This window comes from Mastigoproctus giganteus, chromosome 8, assembly GCF_048544385.1.
Source record: "Mastigoproctus giganteus isolate SK-2022 chromosome 8, ASM4854438v1, whole genome shotgun sequence".
Classification (NCBI taxonomy): domain Eukaryota; kingdom Metazoa; phylum Arthropoda; class Arachnida; order Uropygi; family Thelyphonidae; genus Mastigoproctus; species Mastigoproctus giganteus.
The window spans coordinates 125,029,731-125,050,805 of NC_143582.1; the positions used below are offsets into that span (position 1 = coordinate 125,029,731).

Below are 21,075 nucleotides of genomic sequence, written 5' to 3' on the forward strand. Positions count from 1 at the left end.
GTGCCAACACGAGAGGTATTAGAACCTATAGTACTTAGTACCATGCTTGGGTTGGAGGTTGAGAAGACGAAAGAAGATATTTGTTGACATTACACTTGAACTTGTGTAGACTGTAATTTACAGGAAATACATATGAAGGAAGGTTGTTCCAGAAAACGGCAGTTGAATGAATAAAGGAGGAAGATGAAAAGTTATGCTTATGCAAGAAAGGCTTATGCTGCACCAGCAAAAAAAAAAGTAAAATAGTATATAAAATAAATAATTAATAAAAGAAAAGGAAATAGACAACCTATACATTCCTCCTCCCATAAGTAGGAGGAAATGTATCCAGATGACCTTTGAATTTCCCCAAACTGTCAGCCTCAGCCACCCATGTAGATAACTTATAATTTATAACTCACTGGATAAAATAATACTTCCTGCAATCCAGTCTAAACTTCTCCCCCCATAACTTGAATTTATGGCCCCTAGTTCTAGAATCATTTCATCCTAATTCATTTTATTTTTGTCGCTTAGAGCTTATAAAAACCTCAATCAAGTCTCCTCTAAAGTGCATAGTTTTTAAGTTGTGCATCCCACACGTTCAGTCTTTCCTCATATGGACATCATTTTTGTCGATCTTGCCAGGCGAGTTATCCATCTTTGGATCCTTTCATGAAGTTCAATGTCTTTTTTTAGGCGAGTCTCCATATTTGAATACTGTATTCCAAATGTGGTCTAACAATAGCCTTATATAATGGGATTATGATGATATATCAGGAAGACAAGTACATGGTGGTAATTAAAGCTCATGGTGGGCCAACAGTATACTAATATCTGTGAGAAGACGACCTAATGGTATTACAACTATATTTGTTTGCTGCTGGTATATAATTTTTTTTTTCTAACTTATTTACATAATTTTAATTTCAAACACTGGTCACAATGAAAAGGTATTCTACGGCCTGTAGTGTATTTTTGTGGTATTTATAAATAAAAATGTCTAAATAGTTTTCCTTCAATTTAATTTATTTTCTTATCAATAAGTTAATGCATAATCATTTTACATTAGCGTATAACAAATTGAAGATTATTTCAATTGTAATACTTGTTTTGTTTTAGGTGAAAATTTACAGTGATGCAATTTATGTGGTTTCTGCTGCATATTTACACGTATGTAAATTAATTTAATACAATTATTACAAGTTAGTAGCTTATTTAGAAATTCAGAATTTATTAAGAAGCAATTTAACATTCAACTTCTTGAAATATTCAGATGGTTCAAGTTTGTTGGCATTAAATGAAGAAATTGGATCATTCTTTATAAGTACCATGCATTTTCTGTAAAAAAACACAAAAACATAAAGTGAAGAATTCATCCTTGTTGTGCAATGTTGTTTCTGCTAGTTGTTTTATTGTTGGAATGTGTAATAAATGGCATGTGTGTGTAGGTTGTTTAAAATTTCTGTTGAACCAACTAAAGCTGTGAAGCATCATGCATATTTCTGTGGTTGTGAGTGTGTTAATATATATAGGATGTTTCACATTCTGTACATATTTAAAAATATAATTCCAGGACCCAAAAACAATGGCAAAGTGTATATCATTGTGTTAAATTCTAAATGGCTATGGAGCTCTGGCCATTTGAATTTTAGAAAATGGTTATGGAGTTTACAGTGATAAAAAAGATAGTAAAAATATTTAATAAAAATAAGCAGACATGTACCAAATAAAATGTAAAAAAAAGTTTATAAATTAACTTTGTTTAAATTATTTAACTACCAATCCAGCTAATATTTCCTTTATACCAATTTAAATCAAGATTATCACCATTCTAATGATCAAAATTACATTTACATTATCACCATTCTAATGATCAAAATTACATTTACTAATATGAAATGCATTTCATATTAGTAAATATAATTTTTAATAGCATATAAAGCTATTAACCAAAGATTTCTTTATTAAATCTACATAATATACAATCATAATCAGTATATTACTGAGAGAAAAACAGAGCAGGAGTGTGCTATAGGCCTGATGACTCTGAGTATAATGTACAGCTGTACAGGAAAATGGAATGGGTCAATAAATCAGATTTGTCTAATAATGGGGGATTTTAATTTCAAAGATAGTGACTGGAATTTGTGAGTTGGTCACTCACACACTAGCAAGGCTTTTGTGGATTTATTGGATGATTGTTTTCTACATCAGCATGTTTGGGAGGCAACTAGAGGGAGTAATACTCTTGATCTGATTATCAGTAGTGATTCTTCATGCTTTCTTAATCTACAGATAAAGGAACCACTAGGTGGCAGTGATCACAGTGTGCTGAAGTGGGATTTACTCAACGAGGTAACTACCACCACGGGTAAAGGGAAGGGTTTTTGCTTTTGTAAAGATATGCTACGGAAGTCTGAGACAGTTTTTAAAGTCCATACAGTGGGACCAACTGATGATGTTACCAACAGCAAATTCTAAATGGGACACCTTCAGGGACTTAATCTTGGAGTAATACTTTTTGGCTTTTCGTACCAATTAAGAAATATTGTTCAAGGTTTAAGCCTAAATGGATGTCAGATGAACTAATGAGACGTCGTAGAGAATAAAAATGCATGGGGTACATATAAATTAACAGATGACATAGAAACCTATGGAAGATATAGCTGGTCTGTACCCAAGTCACAAAGAAGGTTAGGCAGGCAAAGGCAGATTATGAAAAATCTCTGGCAAAGGATGCAAAGAAAAACAGCAAAGAGTACTTTACTTATGTAAACTCTAAAAGGAAGGGGATGAATCAGATTGGTCCACTTGATATCGAAGGTTCAACTGTTGATGATCCTGCTCAGGTAGCTAACAAACCAAATGTAGATGCAAATGAATATTTTGCATCTACATTTACACACGAGGAGTTATTCAGGGAGGGGAGCCTGCCTGGCAACCCAAAGGTCGTGTTCGAATCCTGCCTTGGGCTTGGATCGGAGTAGAAAAGGCAAAAACTTTGGGAGGTGCATTATGGCCACAGAAGCCGATGTGTCAACAACTAACAAAAAAAAAAAAAAAAAAACAGGGAAGGGAATACCAGAGGTGTATTAAACTATGGTAGTGAGTTAAATGATTTCTTAATAACTGAGAGCAAAGAAGAGTAGAAATTGTTAAAGATAAACATAAGGCACCACGGTGGATGGGATCTATCCAGTTTTATTAAAGGAGGCAGAAAAGGAAATAACCAAACCCTTGAGAGCTTCCTTGGACTCAGAGGAGAGGTACCCATGGACCGGAAATGTGCAAATGTGACCCGAATTCACAAAGGAGGATTAAAGGGTGACACAAGTAATTACAGACCTGTTAGTTTAACTTCTGTTATGGGGAAATTAATGGAAGCACTGGTTAAAGAAGCACTGCAGCAGCATCATCATCATCTAGACAACACTTCAGTTATAGTTTGGACACAGCATGGGTTTGTTAAGGGGAAGCCTTGTCTGACCAATTTGATTGAATACTATGATGTGGTCACAAAGGAACTGAATGCCAAAAATAATTTTGATATCATATACTTAGATCTTAGAAAAGCTTTTGATACTGTTGCATGTGGAAGACTACTGTACAAATTGGAGCAGTATGGCATTAAGGGCAAAATGCTGCTATGGATAAAGTGATGGGAGAAGACAGAGTGGTAATCAATGGACACACTCTTCATGGACTAATGTTATTAGTGGAGTCCCCCAGGGTTCAGTGTTGGGATCATTGTTGTTTTCTGTATTTATTAATGATATTGATAATGGCATATCAGGCTTAATGTCTAAGTTTGCAGATGATATAAAGGTTAGCATGGTTGTTAATGACACTAATGACTGTATGCTACTGCAAAAGGATCTAGAAACATTGAGAAGATAGGCTGAGCGGTGGCAAATGAAGTTTAACATTGACAAATATAAAGTACTGCATATGGGTAGCAGTAACCCAGAGTAATATATCAACCACAAATCTTAAGCCTTTCTTTGTAAGGGCAACAAGATTAGTGAATGGAACAAAGGGTTGCTCTTAAGAAGAAAGGATTAAGATTTGCAAATTACAGTGTCTGGTGACTAGGCAATTGCAAGGTGATTGAGGTGTATAAGGCATTGAAGTTTATCAAGTGGAAATCTGCTGTACATCAATGGAAACAGTGAAAGGAGTGAAGGTGGAGTTGGGTTTCTGGTCCATAAAGATTTTAAAAACAACATTTTGGAATTCAAAAGTACATCACCAAAGGTGTCAAGACTAATACTCAAGATTTCTAAGAGGTACAAGCTAAAGATTATGCACCAACATTGAGCCATGATGATGAAGAGGTTGAAGAAATGTACACAGAAATTGAGTCTGCTAGATGAGCAGAAAACCCACTACACTATTATGGGGGACTTCAATGCTAAGGTTGGAAAAAGGCAAAACAGTGCAGAAAGAGGAACTATAGGAAATTTTGGAATTGGTGAAAGAAATAAAAGAGGTGAAAGACTTGTGGAATTTGCAGAATCTCAAGGACGGTCAGTAATGAACCCTTTTTTCAAGAAAAGGGTGAACAGAAAGTGGATATGGAAGACTCCAAATGGATTAACAACTAATGAAATAGACTTCATCCTCACTAACAGAAGATATATTGTGAATGATGTTACCGTTCTGAATTAAGGTAAATGTTGGAAGTGATCACAGAATGGTAAGATGTACACTTGATATAGATAAAGGAAAGGAAAAAACTGACTTGAGTAAATAATACAAAGGTCTTTGAGATAACAGAGGAGGAGAAAAAAGCAGTATGTACTGGAACTTAAGCACAAGTTTTAGCTTCTGCAGACTGCTCAGGACCAAGATATTGACGAGGAATATTACAACTTTCTGAAAGTGATAAAGCCCAAGAAATCTATAGGGAAAAAAAAATCCAAAGAAGAAAAAATTAGTCAAGAAACACTTGACATGATGAACCAAAGACGACAAATGAAGAGCAAGAAAAACACTGACAGGGAGAAAATTGAGTATACTGAGTTATGTAAAGCCATTAGAAAGAGACTCAGAGAGGACATAAGAAGATTTAACACAAGTAAAGTAGAACAAGCATTAAGGGAAAACAAAGGATTTAAATCAGCAGCCATGAGCAGTAATACAGAAAGACAAATTATACTGAAACTGAAGAATAGCGATGGTGTACTTATAAACAGCAGAGAAGGCATTATTCAAATAGCAGAAGACTACTATAGAGAATTATACAAGGAGCGAGGGAATGATGCCAGCAGTAGGGAAGATGGATTGCAAAGCAGCAACACATAAAATATACCTGATATTCTTCCTGATGAGGTAGAACATGCATTGAAGAAAATGAAGAATCAGAAAGCTCTGGGGGAAGATGAAGTTACTGTAGAGTTGTTAAAATTGGGAGGAAGAGACATAACACAAAAACTGGCAAGGCTCTTCACAAAGTGCATTAGAAAATGTGTGACGCCTAAGCAGTGGAATAATGCAATCATAGTTTTGCTGCATAAGAAAGGAGATAAATTGGAAATTATAGACCAATTAGCTTGTTATCCCACATCTACATGTTGTTCACAAGGGTCATTACTACAGATTAGAAAGAATACTTGATGAGAATCAACCGAAAGAGCAAGCTGGCTTTAGGACAGGATTCTCAACTATGGATCACCTTCACGTAATATCACAACTAATGGAGAAAGCAAATGAATATAAAACACCATTATGCCTGGCATTTGTGGATTATGAAAAGGTATTTGACTCCATATAGCATAAGGCAATGTTTCGGGCACTGGAAAGACAAGGCATAGATACACCATATATTATGATTTTGAAGAAAATATGAGTGCTACCTCCTGTATTAGACTAGACAAAGACAGTAGCAAATTTAAAATCGAGAAAGGAGTTCGAAAAGGAGACACAATATCTCCGAAGCTGTTTACTGCTGCCCTTGAGGAAACTTTCAGAAGACTAGACTGGTCGCAGAAAGGAGACAACCTAAACCAACGGAGAGTACCTAAACCATTTACGATGTGCAGATGACATTGTGGTCATAAGCCACAATCCCAAAGAATTAGAGGAAAATCTTAATCAGTTATGCACAGTTAGTAAGGATTTTGGACTAAAGATGAATATGGCTAAAACAAAAGTAATGATGAACAAGTATGCCACAGAAAGGGAAATGATGATTGAAGGAGCAGTAATTGAAAAGGTGGAGTCATATACTTATCTGGGACAAGTTATTATTATGATGATGATGATGATGAAGGCATTGAATGGTTTGAGCAAGCTCAATGCTGATGGGATTCTTCCTCTTGCCCAGATTTATGTCAGTTTGAATTTATGTCCCCTCTTGCCTGAGGGGACATAAATTCAAATTGAGGAAAGACAATTTGTAGAATAGATGTGTGGAGGTTTGCCTTTAGTCAGCATGTGGTTGATTGCCGGAACAAACTCCTATCTGTCGTTGTAGAAGTTGACAGCTTAAATAAATTCAAAGCAGAATTAGACATCCATTTGGAGCAAATGGATGGATGAAATGGGAAGGTGTTTTTTTTTTTTTTTTTTTTTTGGCTGATGCAGTATAAGCTTGCTTCCTTGCATCATATGCCTATACTAATATAAGATTACATAATACATTTAGGGCAATAGCCTCAGGTTACGTACCTGCGTGTCATGGTAACTCATGAAGGTATTCACAATATGATATATTTAAATGACGCCATTTTTCAACTACTTTGTTATTGGCTATTAGTATTAGTAATGGCCGCATGGTGCAAGAAAGCCTATGGCTTATGCTGCACGGGCATAAGCCATAGGCTTATATGCCGGCTATGTGTGTGTGTGTGGCTGCTCTCCGACTTATGTAAGGGTTGCATTCCGCAGAACTCTATGTAAGTCGGAATTTCCCTAAATGCTTATACAGCACTTGCAAATTTGATTGAAGCAAAAACAATCAATGTTTGATAAAAATGTAAATATAATTATTTATTAAATTTTTTTATGTCATGCGCAGGAAAAATTACAAAAGTGTAAAAAAATTTAAAAATTATAAAATTACAAAAAGAGAGAGGAGACGGGCATAAATAATGTCAGCAAGTTTTATCTTTCTAGCATTGTTGCCAGAATTAACTCTCCAGCTGATAAGCATGCCACTGTGGAGATTTAGAAGGGTTTTTTCCCAATACATCACAAATTCTCTGCAGCTGCAGAATCTGCACTGGCGCCTTCACTGCATACATTATGTTTTGGAAACCAGTGCGATGCTTGAACCTATTAAACCACCCATTTCTTGCCATGAACTTGGGTTGGGGTTCGCCGTACTTATCCTTAATATCTTCATAAATAAGTCTTGTTTTTTCTTGAATGGCCATTGGGCTTGGGGGCACTTGCTTCTGAATCTGATTTTCCATCCATATTATTAATAGCTTTTCCATCTTCGATATAGCACCTGAACGCTGTTTTGTGATCAGTGTTGTCTTAAATGTGTTGATCCTTTAACATGTTCTTTTATATGTGCACTGTCCCTTAAAATAGTATTCACTATTGAAGCAACGAGATGTAATTTCGTGCAATACATGACAAAATTTGTCCTGCTTCGTACTTCTTAATCATCTTCATTTCTAAATCAATTTTGTTTTGTTTCATAGCACTGCCACTTTCCGTTGCTCACTTTCCCTTCACCATTTTAATAAGTAAAATAGGAATGTGTTAAAAAACAATGTGTTATTGTGTTCACATTATGATATTTTCACAATACCTACATTTATTCCTACGGGATGCAAAATACGTTTCCACAATTTTTTTTTGCCAGCCAGTTTGCACTGGCTGGCAAAAACTTATGTAAAGTTGAATTTCCATAAGTCAAGTATTATGTGAGCCTGGAAGTGGCTGTATATAGAAATTACTGGTTTTGCAGTAATATAAGAATTTTTAATAGAATTTTTAGAATTTATGGGTTCAGGAGGGGGAATAGTTAAGTTTTCCATACAATGAAAACCTAAGGTGGGCAAATGCCTAGGAGGGCTCTTCATGAATTTTTTTAACTGGGAAAACAAAAGTATGGCTAACATGGAATGGTTATGAAAATATGACAAATATATAAAACATATAGGATCCACACTCCGACTAATGCTAAGTAGCAGTAGCTGAGAGGGGGCAATAAAATAAAATACACTTTTAGAGAATAGTAGGAAAGTAAACAATTTTTAAATAATAATGCTTTTTATTTTAATAAGTGCAGTGAGTTAAGTAAAAATTAATATAATATGAGGTTAAATGAATTACAACTAACAGTACAGAAAAGATAGAAAGAATATATATAAATAAATAAACCAAGGTGCATATTATACTATCAAGAAGCCACAACACAACCATGGTTTATGGAAGCATTTTGATTAGCCAAACAGTTTGTGTAAGTTCAGCAAAATTTTTTTACAAAATTAATTTATTTTATTTAAAATTTTGTACATCTAAATTGAATGGGCTGAATTATTAAGCTTCAGTTTAGATGTACAAAATTTAAAACAGAAAAAGTTACCAAAGTTGAAAATAAAATAAATTAATTTAGTACAAAAATTTTGAACTTTCACTACACTGTCTGACTAATTGAAATATTTTGTACGTCCATAAACCATGGTCATGTTGTGGCTTCTTGATAAGATATGTACCTTGGTTTATAATTATTTATTTATATATTTTATATATATCTTTTATATATATATATATATATACACACACATTGTATCTTTTCTATGCTATATTTAGCCTCATATTATTACATTAATTTTTCTTAACTCACTGTGCATTATATTAAAAAAGCCATTATTATTTAAAAATCGTTTACTTAACCAATAATTCTATAAAATGTATTTATATTTATTTATTTATTCTCTCTCTTCCACAGACACATTAACTGAAGAGGACATAGTTAAATGTAATGATTGGGATAATGTTATTTATTTTCTAAAAATACTGGAACATAAAAATAAGAACAAAAAAAAAAAAAAAAAAAAATAATTCATATACTGCATTTCACTCACCAGCTGAATGCAACCTAAATTTTGAAGTTATTTCTTCTGGTAAAAAGGTTTTGACCAGCCTATACAATACCATCTGGGATGGTAAAACTGAAAGAAAGAAAAGTATAAAAAAGATTCAACTAAATGTTATGGCACAATTTGATTCAATAAACAGTGTTTAAAGTTAGTTTTGACTGAATCAGCACTAAAATGTGTATTAACTTATACAAATTAGTTTTTACAAAATTTTAAAAATTATTGTATATATTTGCTGATTAACTAATTTTATTTTAATGTTGTTTAGATTAATATTTTTGATGGAAAGACTCAAACCATGTAAAATTCAAACTGTGATATTGGATAGTTGCACGAACTCTGTCATTGTTTAAGATTATTACCATGTGAAATTAATAATATAGTTTATTAAGCTATTCGCCTAAACTACTATACATAAAGTAACGTTTCAGATAGCATTAGCAAGGGCACATGATGCAAGAAAGCAAGCTTATATAGTATCAGCCAAAAAATCAACTTCTACAACAACAGATGGAAGTTTTGTTCCAGCAATCAACCACCCACTGGCTAAAGGCAAACTTCCACACATCTATCCTACAACAGTCTTTCCTCAATTTGAATTTATGCACTCTCAGGTGATTATTCTGAGCAAGAGGAAAAATCCCATCAGCATTGAGCATGCTCAAACCATTCAATGCTTTATACACCTCTATCAGATCACCTCGCTGGTGCCTAGTCTCCAGACACTGCAATTTGCAAAACTTAAGCCTTTCTTTGTAAGGGCAATGCTTGGTTCTGTTCACTAATCTTGTTGCCCTTCTCTGTACTCATTCCAACAGCTCTACATCCTTCTTAAAATAAGGCCGCCAGACCAGTATACAGTACTCAAGGTGGGGCCTGACCATTGCCATATACAAGGGGATAATCACCTCCTTATCCCTGCTAGAAAACGTCCTGTATATCATTGACAAGACACCATGAGCTACTCTTGCAGCCCGTCTGCACTACTCAGAAAACTTCATATCTGCCTGCACAATTACCCCCAGGTCCTTTTCATTCTCTACAACTGTCAGTGTGGTATTACAGAGTTCATACGTTACTCTGGGATTACTGCTTTCCATATGTAGTACTTTACATTTGTCAAGGTTAAACTTCATTTACCACCTCTCAGCCCATCTGCTTAACTTTTCTAGATCTTGTTGCAGCAGTGTACTGTCATTAGTGTCATTAACAACCCTGCCAACCTTCATCGTCTGCAAACTTGGACATTAAACCTGATATACCATCATCAATATCATTTATAAAAACAGAAAACAACAATGGACCCAACACTGAACCCTGAGGGACTCCACTAATAACATTAGTCCATGAAGAGCAGTGTCCATTGATTACCACTCTGTTTTCTCCCACTCAACTATTCCTTTATCCATAGCAGCAATTTGCCTCCAATGCCACACTGCTCCAATCTGTGCAGCAGTCTTCCAAGTGCAACAGTATCAAAGACCCTTCTAAGATCCAAATATACAATATCAAAGTTATTCTCTGCATCCAGTTCCTTTGTGACTACATAGTATCCAATCAAATTAGTCAGACAAGACTTCCCCTTAACAAACCCATGCTGTGTCCGAGCTATAACTGAAGTCTTTTCTAGATGATCCTGCAATCTTTCTTTAACCAGTGCCTCCATTAATTTCCCCGAAAAAGAAGTTAAACTAACAGGTCTGTAATTACCTGTCTCCCTTTGATCCTCCTTTGTGGATTGGGGTTACATTTGCACATCTCCAGTTCATGGGTACCTCCCCTGAGTCCAGGGAAGCTCTCATAATTATGGCTAAGGGTTTGCTTACTTCCTTTAATATATCTGGAAAGATTCCATCGACCCCAGGTGTCTTTCTTATGTTTATCTTCAACAATTTCTCCTCCACTTTACTCTCAGTTATTACAAGATTATCTAGCCTACTGCCAGAGTTGGATACACCTCTGGCATTCCCCTCCCTGAATAACTCCTCATGTGTGAATGTCGATGCAAAATATTTATTTAGTTTGTTAGCTACCTGAGCAGGATCATCAACAGTTGAACCATCGATATCAATTGGACCAATCTGATTCATCCCCTTCCTTCTAGTTTACATAAGTAAAGAACTCTTTGCTGTTTTTCCTTGCATCCTTTTCCAAAGATTTCTCGTAATCTTCCTTCGCTTGTCTAACCTCCTTTGTAACTTGGTTACAGACCAGCTTATATCTATCATAGGCTTCTGTATCACATGTCAATTTATATGCATCCCATGCATTTTTCTTCTCTGTCACATGTCTAATTAGTTCATCTGACATCCATTTAGGCCTAAATCTTGAACATTTCTTTGTTATGAAAAGCCTAGTAGCTTCGCTGATTAATTCTTTGAATTCTTCCCATTTTGAATTTGCTGTTGGTAACGTCATCAGTTGGTCCCACCATATAGAATTTAAATACTGTCTCAGACCACCGCAGTCACCTTTACGAAAGCAAAAACCCTTCCCTTTACCCTTTATGGTAGTTACTACTTTGAGTAAATCCCACTTCTGCACATTGTGATCACTGCCACCACTAGGTTGTCTAGTTTATCTTCAGATTCTTTATGCATGAAGAATCACTACTGATAATCAGATCAAGAGTATTACTCCCTCTAGTTGCCTCCCGAACATCGCTGCTGTAGAAAACAATCATCCAATAAATCCACAAAAGCCTTGATAGTGTGCGAGTGATCAACCCACAAATTCCAGCTGATCTCTGGGAAATTAAAATCCCCCATTATAAGACACTGATTTACTGGCACACTATTTCTCTGCATAATTGCTCATACTCATTAGATTGATTTGGCCTATAACACACACACACCTACTCATTTTTTCTTTCCCAGTGCTTATGTCACACCAAACAGATTCAACATTGCATTGTCCACCAACATCAATTGGATGCACTTCCTTAGATTTTGTGTTTCTTAACTAACAGCATAACCCCTCCTCCCTTTCTGTCCTGTCTATCCTTTCTGTAAACATTGTGCTCCCCAAATTCCAGTTTTGCACTGCTTATGTCTGTGCGACACCATGTCTCCGATAGATATCCAAACAATATCTGCCTTTGATGTCTTGATTAGCACTTCAAGCTCATCGAATTTATTAACTATACTCCTAGCATTGGTGTACATGTAAGTATACATGCACCTGTTTCTACTCTTAGTTAACCTAACACAACCCATGTTTTTACTTGTTCCACTATGACACCCAGCAGTTCTTTAAATCCCCATTACCTTGCTTTCCATGCTGCTGCTCAATTTAAGTAGTGCAATAATCACTTTTATCTCAGCCTTTTGCTACTGTTAATCTATTAATCAAAACTGCAGTTTTCCGAGACATCTAACTCTGCCTCGATAACATGAGCAAATATTCTTGCACCCTTTCTATTTAAGTGTATTCCATCCCTGCAGAAGAAGTCTCTCCTGTTAACAAGCACAGACCAGGCTGAGAAAAATTCTTCCCCTTGAGCTTTGCACAATCACTCCAGGGCAGAATTGATCGGCAAGGCTCTCATCATATACTCCCTCCTATCATGTCTGGGCAGAATTGCAGACACTTTTAAATTGAACCCTAACTCACGGCTTTTTTTCAGCATTGACTTGTACTTGTTAAGTAATTCTGCTGGTCTCCTACTCTTAATATCATTAGTGCCAACGTGTATAACAGTATCGCCCTTTGTGCCCTTAAAAGATGATATCTGCTCTACAACGTCATCAACCTTTGCCCCTGGCAGACATACCCTGGTCCTGTTCTATATATCCTTTTTTGCACAATGTTCCCCATTTCCCTGACAATAGAGTCACCTACAACAATTAGTTCCTTTGGGACCAGCGCATTTTGCCTTGGGATTTGCCGCTGTGTTGCTTGATGTTTAAGTGCAAGCTCTGGCATTGATGTGGGCAGCTGTGAGCTTGATGGGCCCGTCAATTTAAATCCTTCGAGGGCATCCACCCTATCCTTCAAGCTCTCATAAGTCCATAACAATGCTGAGTTGGCATCTGATTTCCTCACACTCCTTACATCGTGCGCACACACAAAGACATTCCCCTTGGCAATATCATGTCCCATTCCTGATTGCCCACAAACATCAAACAAGCAGTGCATTTCAATAGACTGTGATTCAGAGATCAACCCCCCCCTCAGTTCTCCCCTGAGCCACAGCACTTCCATTATTTTGGGAGCCTTTTGCTTTGCTGCTCTGGTCTGAGTCATGATTTCTATTCAAGTTCAATAAAATTCCAATACAAAATATAACCCTAAACTTATATCCCAATGCAGTTATAACACTATATATGTATATAGTGTTATAACTGCATTGAACTTAAATGTATTAATTTATGATGTTACGTTTGTAAAAACTAGGTCACTATATTTATTTAGTTAAAGTACAATTCAACGACAATGAAATTTGATAAGATTAATAAATTTTACTGATTAATTGTTAGTACTATACTTGCTATCTAGTTTTCCATTAGACCATACGCTATCTAGTTCAGTGCACAAGTTGTATCGTATAACAATGGTGGCAAGTTGTGAACAGTTAATCTGCGGACACTAGGTATTATTTACTTTCCAAATCGCGCAATCTAAATTCAAAATAAACCATGGAGCTTGACTAGGTCTATAAGCTACTTAGAGAAATGATTTAATCTAATAATTAAATCAATAAAACTTTGCATTCGTGGGAGCTGCAAAACCTGTGCAACACGTGGGTTTGATACCCTTATCGATACAAACAGTATAGTTTTTTTTTTATGTGAACCCCAAACATGAGAGGTATTAGAACCTATAGTACTTAGTACCGTGCTTGGGTTGGAGGTTGAGAAGATGAAAGAAGATATTTGTTGACATTGGACTTGAACTTCTGTAGATTGTAATTTTCAGTTGAATGAATAAATGAGGAAGATGAAAAGTTGGTTCTGTGGGTTTGAAGTTGGACAGTAAATGGATGTTGGCTGGTGGCGGCACGTGTTCGGACTGTTTTGAAAGAGAGAGCAGGAATTATAGAAGCCAATTCAAAAGAACAGTGCCCATGGAAGTATCTGTAGAAGAGGCATGCAGCAGAAACAGTACATCTATGAGAAAGCGAGTGGAGAGACTCTGTTAGAGATGAATCATTAATTAACCTAACTGCCCTCTTCTGAATGGAATCAAGAAGCCTGAGAGAGAGGTTTTGTGGGCACCACCCTAGATGTGGCAACAATATTCCATGGCAGGGTGGATTTGCGATTTATACAGAGTGAGCAGCTGTTTGGAAGAAAAGTAACGCCGAGAGTGAAAGAGAAAACCAAGTTTTTTTTGGATGCAGAGGAAGCAATATTTTTAATGTGCTTGTGCCAAGAGAGATTAGAAGTCAGGGTAATCCCCCAAAAGAGATATCATTTTGCCTAGAAATTGGAGTTTTTTTAGAAATTTTTTCTGCACCTATGCTTATCTTTAGAAATCACTAAAGATAAGCATAGGTGCAGAAGAATCCTTTTTGTGAGATATAAGACAAGATTGAGTTTTAGAAGGGTTGAAATCAACTAAGTTGCGTTTGCCCCACTGGAGAATTACCTGAAGATCGGCATTTAAGGAATTGGTAGCAGATTTTCGAGAAGTTGAAGCTGATTGAGCAGGACAAGGTTTCTCAAAATGGAAAGTGGAATGCAGTGTGCTATCATTGGCAAAACTATGGATAAGATTTCCAGTCAATGGAAGAAGGTCATTAATATACAAGAGGAAAAGAGTGGGGGAAAGAACTGAACCTTGGGGGACACCGGCATTAGTAGAGAAGTTAGAAGACAGAGAGCCATCTACCATCACCCTCAGTGAGCGATCAGAGAGAAAAACTGGATAACCAATTACTAAAAACAGTTGGCAAACCATAAGATGGAAGGTTGTTTAGAAGAATTTATGCCAAACACGATCAAAAGCCTTTGAGATGTCAAGAGCAACTATTTGTGTTTCACCGAACCTTTCCATTGAATTAGTCCATAAATGGGTAACATAAGCAAGAATATCACTAGTGGATCGACACTGACGGGATCCATACTGGCGATTGGTGATCAGATGGAAGGTTTCTAGGTAGTTTAAGAGTTGGCAGTTAATTGATTTCTCCATTACTTTAGAAAGAGTAGAAGTAATTGCAATGTAACGATAATTGGATGGGAGGGATTTGTCACCCTTTTTAGGAACTGGCTGGATATGAGCAAATTTCCAAGCAGAAGGAAAAACACTTTTGGAATAAGAAAGTGAAAAAAGGTGGCAAAGTATAGGAGTAAGTTCAGGAGCACAGGTTTTGAGAACAAGTGGAGAAATACCATCAGGACCTGGAGCTTTCTTAGCATCGAGATTCATCAAAATCCTTCTGATATCCTTTTGACGGAAGACCACAGGAAGCATTGAATGAAGCATGTTGGGAATGGTGGGAGGTGTTTAACAAGATCATTAATATATGAGCTGGAAGAAAAATGGGATGCTAGCAGGTCAGCTTTATCCTTGGCTGAAGTGACAACAGAACCATCTGGTTTGGACAGAAGTGGGAGCAGAGATGGATAAAAGTTGCGGCCAATAGCTTTGCCAAGAGACAAGAATGCTCGGCTACCATTAGGGCAAGAAGCAAGTTTTCTGCTCTTAGCCTGTCCAAACTCTAGTTTGGACTGATTAATAACTGCTTTACAATTGTTGCGAGCTTTGGTGTAGGCAGAAAATGAAACTGAAGAATTAGAAACAAGCCAATTATGATATGCAACATTCTTCTCTTGAAAGCCTTAGCACATTTATTGAAAAACCAAGGTTTAGATAAAGGCGAGATTTTAAAGTGGAGTGTGGGATAAAAAGGATTCCATTCCTGCAAGAATAATTTCACTAACACGATCTGAGCAAATGTTGACATCAGAACTTTTGAAACAGTAATCCGACCATGGAAAAGAAGAAAAGAAATCTCGCAGGTCATCCCATTTTGCATTCTTGTAATGCCAAACAACACGAGGTTGGGAATAGCCATGAGATAAAGGTTCCATTGGAGAAGAGACAATCACCAAGTTGTGATCTGAAGTGCCTAAAGGACCCCTCACTTCGACAATGTACTTAGAAGGGTTGTTTGTGAGAAAAAGATCAAGCATATTGGCTGTATGATTAGGATTGTCTGGTATTCTTGTAGGTAAATGAACAATCTGTGCTAGGTCATTAGTAATTGCAAAAGCCTCAGCATCTCGACCTGCTGGGTCGGTGTGACTAGAAAAGGAAGCCAGCTGGAGTTGTGAACATTAAAATCACCAAGGAAAATTACCTCACTGTTAGGAAAGTTGGACTGGAGAAAGTCAAGTTGCAAAGAGAGGAAGTCAAAGAGCTCCAAGTGATTAGTGGAGGTGGGAGAACGGTAGAGAAAATAGATGAATTTGACACAATGAGGTAGAGAGATTTTAATCCAGAGGAGATTCCAAATTGCCAAGTCTCTGACAGGGAAAATCAGAACGGACATATGCACAAGTACCACCTTTGAGGCGAAAGGAATCATACAGTGAATAATTTGAGCATCTGAGATGAGCAGTAGTATTTGAATCAACCGATAACTGAGATTCTGTCAGAAAACGTACATGGGGTTTGGCAGACTGCAAGTGGAAATGGACATCATTGAGATTAGAATTGAGACCACATATATTGGGAGGTTTAGATCTTTTTGCAGATAAGCTTGCTCTATTAGTTTGACAATTCATGGTGTATTCAATAGTAAGAAAAAGTGGATGGGACATGCTGTATGAAGTAATGAAATTTTTGGATATGGCATACACATGGTAAGAATATACCCAGATCCTTGACATAACCTGGCCTCGACAATGCTCCCTGCATACACACTTGTCGGACTCTCTCCAGTAATATCTGGCAGAGTAGAGGTAGCAAGATTATACACTAGCTGATCCGGAAGCCTCCTAGAGAGTTACCAATAGGTTCGGTCCGGTGTACTAACTAGCGACCGGCCTGCAAACATTTTAGAGGGACTGTACCCTCGAAATGTAAGGAATATTGGATCTCGCCACGACGTTCATCATAACCTCAAAAGTCATCAATCATACTGCATGATAGAAGAGGTAGGGAAGGGTTGACCGGAACTTAGCTCTAGAGACTAAACATGGGTTCCACCACTTCAAGCCTCCAATAAGCAAAGTGGTGGTATTTCACCGGTTGATGAGTCATCTACCACCTAGTACTGCCTGGTAATATAGAGGGGCAGCGTTCCGCCATGTGGTGTGGGCACCACACCTCGACCGCTGCTTACGTTGGTTCACACCTGGGTGGTCACTCACCATGTACTTGTGCATGGAGGTTATACCCAGGATTACTAACAGTCCCACCATCATGAAGGTGCAAGCAGAGGATTTGGCTGTTACAGACTGTCCGGACTTCGCCGAAATTGGGTCCACTTGACTTGAGTGTCACCTGAATATCAGTTCCATCAGCGTTTTAGACTCCCAGGTAGCAAGTACAGCTTGTCTGTTATATCTGAGAGAATGTCTGTGACAACCTCAAGGACCAATATGTCTGATGACGGTTATTTTACCAATACCAACAGTATAGTCTGATGGGTACCTTACCGATACTCATCATCAGACTATACTGTTGAGGGGAAAAAAATAGAAAGGGTTAAAAATTTGAATACAATTACCAATATTACAATTACAAGCATTGCAACAATGCTTACAATTACAGGAGTCTCAGACAGTTTTTAAATTCTGTACAGTGGGATTAACTGATGACGTTACCAACACTGAATTCTAAATGGGAAGCCTTCAGGGACTTAATTTTGGAGGTTACTAGGTTTTTCTTTCCAACTAAGAAATACTGTTCAAGGTTTAGGCCTAAATGGATGTCAAATGAATTAATGAGGCTCGCGGCAGAGAAGAAAAATGTATGGGATGCATATAAAGTATCAGGTGATGCAGAAGCCTATGGCAGATATAAACTAGACTGTAATCAAATTACAAAGGAGGTTAGGCAGGCAAAGGCAGATTATGAGAAATCTTTGGTAAAGGATGCAAACAAAAACAGTAAAGGATTCTTTACCTATGTAAACTCTACAAGGAAAGGGATGAATCGGATTGGTCCACTTGATATCGATGGTTCAACTGCTGATGATTCTACTCAGGTAGTTAATAAGCTGAATGAGTATTTTGCATCTATATTCACACATGAGGAGGTATTCCATGAGGGGGGGACCAGAAGATTATCAAACTTTAACAGGGAGCTAAGTAATCTTGTAATAACTGAGGGTAAAGTGGAGCAGAAATTGTTGAAGTTAAACATAAAAAAGACACCTGGGGTGGATGGGATCTATCCAGTTATATTAAAGGAGGCAGCAAAGGAAGTAAGCAAACCCTTAGCCATAATTATGAGAGCTTCCTTGGACTCAGGAGAGGTCCCCATGGACTGGAAGTGTACAAATATATCACCATTCACAAAGAGGGTTCAAAAGGTGACAAAGTAACTATAGACCTGTTAGTTTAACTTGTGTTCCAGGAAAAATAATGGAATCGCTGCTTAAAGAAGCATTGCAGAATCATCTAGACAAGACTGCAGTAATAGTTAAGACACAGCATGGGTTTCTTAAAGGTCTGACCAATTTTATTGGGTACTATGATGTGGTCACAAAGGAACTGAATACCAAAAATAATTCTGACATCATATACTTGGATTTCAGGAAAGTGTTTGATACCGTTACACATGGAAGACTGCTGTACAAATTGGAGAGGTAAGTTGAAGAGGTCAATGGACACTACTCCTTGTGGACAAATTTATTAGTGGAGTTCCCTAGGGTTTGGTATTAGGCCCAATGTTGTTTTGTATATTTATCAATGATATTGATGAAGGTATATCAGGTTTAATGTCCAAGTTTGCAATGGTTGGCAGGTTGTTAACCACAGTAAAGACAGTATGCTACTCCAACTGGATCTAGATAAGTTGGGCAAATGGGCTGAGAAGTGGCAACTGAAGTTTAACATTGACAAATGTAAAGTACTGCATATGGGTAGCAATAACCAAAGAGAAACGTACCAACTCTGTGGTACTACACTCAGGGAAGTGGAAAGTGAAAAAGACCTGGGGGTAGTTGTGCATTCAAATATGAAGTTCACCGAGTAGTGCAGATGGGCTGCCAGGGCAGGTCATGGAGTCTTGTCAATGATGTATAGGAATTTTTCTAGCAGGGACAGGGAGGTGATTATTCCATTGTACAAGGCAATGGTCAGGCCACACCTAGAATACAGGTCTGGAGGCCTCATTTTAGGAAGGATGTAGAGTTGCTAGAACGAGTACAAAGGGCTACAAGATTGGTGATTGGGAACAAAGGGGTGCTCTTACCAAGAAAAGCTTAAGTTCTGCAAATTGCAGTGCTGGAGAGTAGGCACCTGCGAGGTGATCTGATTGAGGCATATAAGGCCTTGAATAGGTTGAGAAAGCTGAATGCTGATGGGATTCTTCCTCTTTCTCAGACTAAATACCTGAGGGGGGGCACAGTTTCAAATTGAGGACAGACAATTGTAGAATAGATGTTTGGAAATTTGCCTTCAGCCAGGGGGTAGTTGATTGGTGGAACAGACTTCCATCTTTTGTTGTGGAAGTTGATAGCCTAAATAAATTTAAGGCTGAGCTGGACAGACATTTGAAACAAATGGAGGGGTGAAATGGGAGGGTTTTTTTTTTTTGGCTGATCCACATAAACTTGCTTTCTTGCATCGTATGCCTCTGCTAATGCTGATGACCAATATGTTGAATATATTAGAATTACGATATACAAACACACAATTCTATGTTTGGATTATTGTTACAATAGAACCAGATTTTAAGTTAAGTAAATACAGAGATTAAATTCTTACCTGCTGACAGACTACTCTTGCTGATGCTCCCAGAAACCATGATGTGCATACAGATAAGAGGCCTGCCAGCAGTTAATTTATAGGTCAGGGATTAAATTCCAATGGCCAATAGAATTGTGCCAGGATTTTTATCTTCGATCCATTGTTCTTGTGTAGTGGATTCCTGAGTTTACCTTTGCTTTCCTACTCTGGTTTTGTATCCTAGAACCGGGGTTTTTGTGTAGTTGAATCCTAAGGTGACCTTTGCACTCCTACTCTTGACATCAGGGTTGGTTTGCAGACTTGTTCTGCTAGTCTGGAAGGGGTTGAAAACAGAAATTTCTCATTTCTTCTATTTTCATCTTTAAAAAGATGAAAATATTGTGGGTTGAATGCTACTCCCTGTTTTCTGTTGATGGCTGAGGCTCCAAATATTTTTACAAGAAGGTTTCTTTGAATTTCTTTGTTGTTATTGCCTATCTGTAGAAAGGATTCTTGTGTTTGCGAAATCCCAAGTGTCACCACATTGGAAAGCATGGAGGGCTGTGTCAGACTGTAGAACTCTCCCATATTGTACATCTTTTATGCTGCATTGTAGACATTTGTATGATTCTGCTATCCTAACAGCTCAGAATTGCCATATCTGTTTGCTAATATAAAAGTGCATAAACCAGGATTCACTGCCAGACCTATTATCAGTGGTAGACATCACCCGGGGCAGAAAATATCAAAATTGTTGACACATCTCCTCTCCCAGATAGTTCCAAAGAACCAGAGATCATTGAAAAACAGCTAGGATTTAATCTCCATGATTAAGAATGTGGACGTCAACAGGGTCATTCGATGTGGACTACATGTTCACAACCATACCCTTAGAAGAAGGAGCCAAAACATGTCTCCTTCAAGCAATAGACAGCCATAGCCTTCTGAGATATCCATGACCGCTGCCTACCTCAGAAGTGATAGATCTCAGATCTCATAGATCTTTCCATAGAAAAGCTGTACTTCACATTCAACAGGGGATTACATGTTCTGATTTCTGCCCTCAGCATGGGTGATGCCCTCTCATGGCGGAAACTTTTACGAAAAGAAATTTGGGGAAGATTTCTTAGAAAATCAACCGAATAAACCTAAATTCTGGAGCAGGTATGTTGATAACATCATAGCTA

General features: G+C 37.3%; 1 protein-coding gene across 4 annotated transcripts in view; it reads right to left on the reverse strand.

Annotated features, from left to right (window-relative positions):
• The window catches only part of LOC150081800 (SEC14-like protein 2), a 219,284-nt gene that overhangs the window by 38,498 nt on the left and 159,711 nt on the right, over positions 1-21,075 (reverse strand). For all 4 annotated transcript variants that reach the window (XM_090379677.1, XM_090379676.1, XM_090379675.1 and 1 more), the window contains exon 10: positions 9,027-9,113. In XM_090379677.1, coding sequence (XP_090235803.1) covers positions 9,027-9,113 — 87 coding nt within the window. The remainder of the gene's footprint in view (positions 1-9,026; positions 9,114-21,075) is intronic.